At 44.3% G+C, this 5,699-nt stretch overlaps 1 protein-coding gene across 1 annotated transcript; it reads right to left on the bottom strand.

The window, feature by feature from the left end:
- Positions 1-3,781: 3,781 nt before the first annotated feature.
- Positions 3,782-4,759, bottom strand: LOC118920061 (olfactory receptor 7A17-like). The gene has a single exon (XM_036900488.2). The coding sequence runs from the start codon at positions 4,748-4,750 to the stop codon at positions 3,782-3,784; it is 969 nt and encodes a 322-aa protein (XP_036756383.2). The 5' UTR covers positions 4,751-4,759.
- Between the last annotated feature and the right edge of the window lie 940 nt (positions 4,760-5,699).

Below are 5,699 nucleotides of genomic sequence, written 5' to 3'. Positions count from 1 at the left end.
TGTAACTTCCTCCTGATATCTGGGGCCGATTGGGTGATGAATTTATCGTTGACAATGACTTGGCCCTCTGGGGACTCTGGGGACATATAAGTGTGCTTCACCAGTGCCTCCCTGAGCTGCTACAGAAAGGCTTTTTCTTCCTGCACCACAGCTGATAATTTAGAGTAATTTATAGGTTTTACTCATTCTCTTTACAGCCCTTCTAAAGTACAAGTTATAAAGTGGCTCCTGTACCAGTTATCAGCATCGTCTGTATCTTGGCCCCACTCTGGATCAGTGAATGGCCCTGCCTGACAGCCAGTGGGGACTCATGTTAGTTCCTCTGGAGATTTGCCATTTGCATTTATAGTATTCCATTCATCTCCAAACTCTAAGCCTCCTCTCATTACTTTCTCTTTTTCCCCTCCAGTAAGGGTTTGGTTCAGTGTAAGCATACATCCTTCCAAGCCAGTTCAAAAGTTAAAGTAAACCCTTGGAAGGCTTCTGTGTATTTGTCTGGATCATCCGAAAATTTACTCATGTCCTGTTTAATTAGCCTTAGTTCTTGGAGGGAGAAAGGGACATGAACCCAAGCCGGTCCCCACTCTCCATTGGCTACTTCCTGTAAAGGCAATAAAGATGGGTATAACTGTCTTTTCTTCACCCCCTGGGAAGCCTGGTGGGGTGATTGGACCAATGATGCTTGGGGTGTCAGTTCTCCTGTGGTCTGACTTTTAAGGTTCTCTGCAAGCGGTCTTACATCTGGATAAGGTGGGAATAGCAGAGCCAATGGGGGAGGAATTAGGGTTTGGAGTAGGGTCTGGAATTATTCCACCTTTCTGGCATAGTCCTTTACTTTCCCTAAGGGCAAAGAAGGCCTGTACATATGGGATTTCTGACTATTTCTCCTTCTTGTGGCAAAATAAACCTAGCTGCATGACCTTATTATACAGTATGCCTCCATCAGAGGCCAGGCCTCTCCATCAGAGAGTTTGTATTGAGGCCAGGCTTGTGTGCAGAAGAAGATAAGGCATTTCTTCTTCAGGGTCTGGGGATCGAATTGCTCCCAGTTCTTCAGAATGCATGCCAGAGGCATGTCTTGCTTTAGACTTGAAGAAGATGCTCCCATCTGGAAGAGAGAGAGAGAGAGAGAAAGACGAGTGTAAAGCACCCGATCAGCCTCTCTCTCTGTGAGGGTGTCCCCTCGCCTTTTAGCCTGGGTGACAGTGGTTAGTCAACCCCTCTCCAGCCTACTGGGATTAACCACTCCTTACCAGCATTGCCTGTACCTTGCCTTAATTTCCCTCTTGCCTTCCCACACTAAGCAAGAGCTGCTTCAGAGCTCTGGATCTAGTGGGGACCTCACCAGTAATGCTCATTATGCCTCTGGGAGTCCTGATCCAGACCCTAGTTTCTCAGCACAGGCTTTAGCATAGTATACTTGGGCTGCAGGTAAGGAATTTCCATAGCCCGAGGAAGACTGCCTCCAAGGAACAGAGATCAATAGAATAGAGCCATGGCTAGAATTTAAATGGGGCCATTTAAATGTACAGTTATGGAGGGCGGTGTCTATACTCAAACACCAGTTTCTGCCACTGCCTGAGAATTATTTAGCCAGTGACCCACTATAACAAATCTGATCTGTGAGACAAGAGGTTGTGGAGGGTCATCTGCGACTCTCACATAGGCAGCAGCCTAGCTGGAGGATCACTCAGGGCCATTGGATCAATGAGCCGGAGCCAAGATTGAAGGACCACTGTCTACTAGTCGGTTCTGCCCTCAGAGTCTGCAGACTAGGGGAGGAAAGTAGGAAATCAGCTCAGCCATTCCACAACATTCCCATCCATCTGGAGGTGGGGGATTAAGGAGCAGCAGACACCAGGAAACCTTTCACCTGAGACTTAAGACTGGTAGCCAACGCTAATTGTCTTCTAAGTGGCTAACGGGTGCCCAGACACATTTTTATCAGATAAAAAGTACAGCATTTAGATAGGAATAAGAGCAAAGCATGGATCTCCTACCTTGTGGTGGTGAGCATTGGGTTCCGTGAAATTGATGAAGTTAGGAGAGAGTTAGGAATGCCCCCTGGCTCACTGAGAGGCCAGGGCCGCCTGAAGAAGCAGGCTGGAAGTCAGAGACTGAGACAGAGAGACACTCCTCATGGATACCAAGTTGGGCTGTCGGGGTCTGATTTCAGACACATGGGCCTTTGAGAAGCCATTGAAGTTTATCCTCAGCCTAGACTCTCGCAGTTGCCCAGGGTCTTCCTCAGTCCCTCGCATCCAAGGAGATGTTTCTGAAGGGGAATCCTGGCCTCCACTCAGATGACTTTTCCAGCTCCCAAGGGAGATGGGGGATCCACTGAGGGAGACACCGAGGAATCTGTTGCTTGAGACTTTGAGATCAGCAGCCGGGCTTGTCCCATTTAAGTGGCTGACGAGTACCCAATGCTGTGTGCCATAGATGGCTTACTTCTATAAGGACAGTGAAAGAAAAGACAGTCTTGGATGCTGATACTCATGTCCGAAGCTATCCTGATTGAGCCCCCAAAGATTATGACAGGGTTCTTGTTCACGAAGCCGAAGAATGAGCTTCACAAACACTCAAGGTAGGAGAGCAAGGTACAGGCTTTTATTTAGAGATACAGTGAAAGGACAGAGCTCCCAGCTCACGCCAGAAGGGGACAAGAGAGTGTGTGATGGTGTGTTGTCTAGGGGGTTTATAGGCAATTGAGAACTTTTTGAGCACAACAAAAAAAGACTTAGGGGTGTAGACTTGTACCACCTGCCCTTGTCCTCAAGGTGGGCTGGGTCATAGTCTGATTGCTAGGGCTGACAGCAGTCATGGGGTTGTGCTAAAACCCTTGTAGAAAACTCAAACATTCCAGGCCAAGTTGCTCCTGGCCTTTTGACCTTTAACTGATCTCACTGAAGATGTCTATATCTTGACCCTAGAGAATTAGTGTGAACTTGACTTTGCATAATGCTTAGCACAGAGTTTCAGTAGGGACTTCTTTGCCCATTGTTACATTGCTCTGACCGTAAATATTCCACCCTGCTTTTCCTGGAGGCCCTCACCCTACTCTGACTACACCCAAGGTCCCTGTCTCAAGGTCAACTCTGACTCTAAGGCTATATTATGTCAACTTGTTTATTAATATTTTTCTTTCTTTGTAGATTTCACCTGGCAACATGTATTTTTATTGCAAAATTTTGCCAGTGATCATAATAGGCACAGTGGACACAAGTTGTGTAACAGAACAGGATTCTAATTATTAAAATAAACTATCAGCTATCACAACCAGCATTTAAGTTCCACACTACAAAAACAGCAATTAAAGAAGTGATATATGTAGAAATGATATTCTCAAAATTGAAAAATGGTGGTCTCAGATTTTTATTTAAGAAAAAATTATATAAATAGCTCTCATTGCCAAGAGTTGTTTTTTCCATTGAAGTAGTACAACTCATGACTATCCTTTTGTCAAAAAGATACTTAATATGACATTTCACTTGAGAAGAAATTTCTCTGAAGAGATCCATGTAGTTCATTGTTATAATGAGGAATTGCCAAATATTTCACATCCAAAAGGCATATAATTTTGCAAGTGTAGGAAAATGACAAAGGGGATATCTCTTGGAAATCAGAATGATCACAAAGTTTAAAAAGACAGTTACCTAAATTGTGCGGAGAAGTATAAGTCATATAAATAGAAATCCCAGGGAAAGATAAAACTGCATGTTCAGCTTCTCCCATATGGTCAAAGAAAGGCAATATTTGGCCCAGGCTTTGTGCCCTGTTATCATGGGCATTTCCTCAGACCCAGGTCAATGGGCCATTGAATATTTTCCTTTTGAAAGAGTATTTTCAGGGCCACATTTATGTCTTTATTCCTGAGGCTGTAGATGAAGGGGTTCAGCATGGGTATGACCTCAGTGTATATCACTGAGGCTATTGCAACTGCATGTGAGCTCTGGGTAGTAGCAGAGCTGAGGTACACACCTAGGCTTGTACAATAAAATAAGGAGACAATAGAGAGGTGAGATGCACAGGTGGAAAATGCTTTATACTTACCCTGAGCTGATGAGATTCTACATATGGAGGAAATTATCTTAGAGTAAGAGTAAAGGATGCCAGCAATAGGGCCACCAGCCAGCAGTGCTGATACAGAATATATCATCATGTTATTGAGAAAGGTGTCAAAACAGGCAAGTTGGAGCATCTGACTGAGTTCACAGAAAAAGTGGGGAATTTCCATGTCTGTACAGAAGGCCAGTTGCAACATCATTAAGCTGTGTAACAAGGAATGCAGGACACTCATGATCCAGGACACCAGGACAAGAAGTCCACAGAACTGGGAGTTCATGATGACCTTGTAGTGCAGGGGGCAGCAGATGGCCACATACCGGTCATAGGCCATCACAGTCAAGAGGAAGTCATCCAATCCTGCAAAGAGCAGGAAAAAATACATCTGTGTGATACAGCCTGCATAGGATATGGTTTTGCTCTGGGTCTGGATGTTCAGCAGTGTCTTTGGGATGATGGAGGAAGGTAAACAGATGTCCACAAAGGACAAGTTGGAGAGGAAGAAGTACATGGGTGTGTGCAGGTGGGAGTCTGAGCTGACAGCCAGGATGATGAGAGTGTTCGCAAACACAGTGACCAGGTACATGGAGAGGAAAATCCCAAATAGGAGGGGCTGCAGTTCTGGATCCTCTGAAAGTCCCTGAAGAATAAATCCTGAAACCCCTGTAAGGTTCCCTGGGTCCATGTTGTGGAGGTGACTGACAGAAAAAAAAAATTACATGATTAATTTTCACACAAATAGGCATTGCCCACTCACTGAAATGCTACAGTTATATTTTACATTCAAGTAACTAATTTCAATATTTAGTATATGCATATGGATCCCTTGGGGGCTTCCCCCAAATCATCTCCAAATAGGCATATTCATCTCCACGTCAAAAGTTTCTTCAAAGGCCAGATATTATTGTATAGTTTTAAATATAAACTATTTAATGCATGTGAGGAATATATATTGAGGGCAGGTCATGTTCTAAGCATGTTCTAGTCATAAATGAGAGGGTGCTGAAGAGTAAAAGTCCCTATAATTCCATGATGGTGTGAGGATTAAAATAGATGCAAGCATTAAATAATTGTGGAATGGTGACAGAGACCATGAAGAAATGAAAGCAGGCATAAAGGAGAGAGAAGATGGGAGGTGTTATGTGTCAATGGGTGTTCAGTCAAAACTGGGCAGAAAAGGTGACACTGTACAGATACCTCAAAAAATAGAGGGCTGAATACAGGATGTTATATGGGGAAGAGTGTGCCTGGCAGAAAGAATGGCCAATGTGCAAGCCCTGAGGAAGGTGTTTCTTTCAGAAAATCAAGGCTCAAAAAGAAGCCAGTGTGTCAGGAGAATGGGTGAGAGAGGGAGTGATGGGGTGGTGTCAATAAATTGTGCAATACCACATGTCCTCAATGCTGCTTTAATTTCAGGCCACAGGAGCTCCTCATCCAAGCTATTTGTCTCTTGCTCTTTACTAATCAGGTTGCAATAACATCCTGCCAATTGAAACACATCCTCTCCTGAGAACATATGCTGATTGAGTTTGGTTCCTATATTATAAGAATCTCTTTGGATATGTGAGACCAGAGAGCCCTGCTCTGAGAAGGGCTCTTGCTCAATAAGCCACACACACATTCACACACCCTCA

This window comes from Manis pentadactyla, chromosome 12 (genome assembly GCF_030020395.1).
Source record: "Manis pentadactyla isolate mManPen7 chromosome 12, mManPen7.hap1, whole genome shotgun sequence".
NCBI classification, from domain to species: Eukaryota; Metazoa; Chordata; class Mammalia; order Pholidota; family Manidae; genus Manis; species Manis pentadactyla.
The sequence above is the reverse complement of the archived record's forward strand: the minus strand, read 5'-3'. Positions and strand labels throughout refer to the sequence as shown.

Excerpts from the sequence above, each read along its gene's own strand:
- LOC118920061 (XM_036900488.2), bottom strand. The coding sequence starts at position 4,750 with ATGGACCCAGGGAACCTTACAGGGGTTTCAGGATTTATTCTTCAGGGA.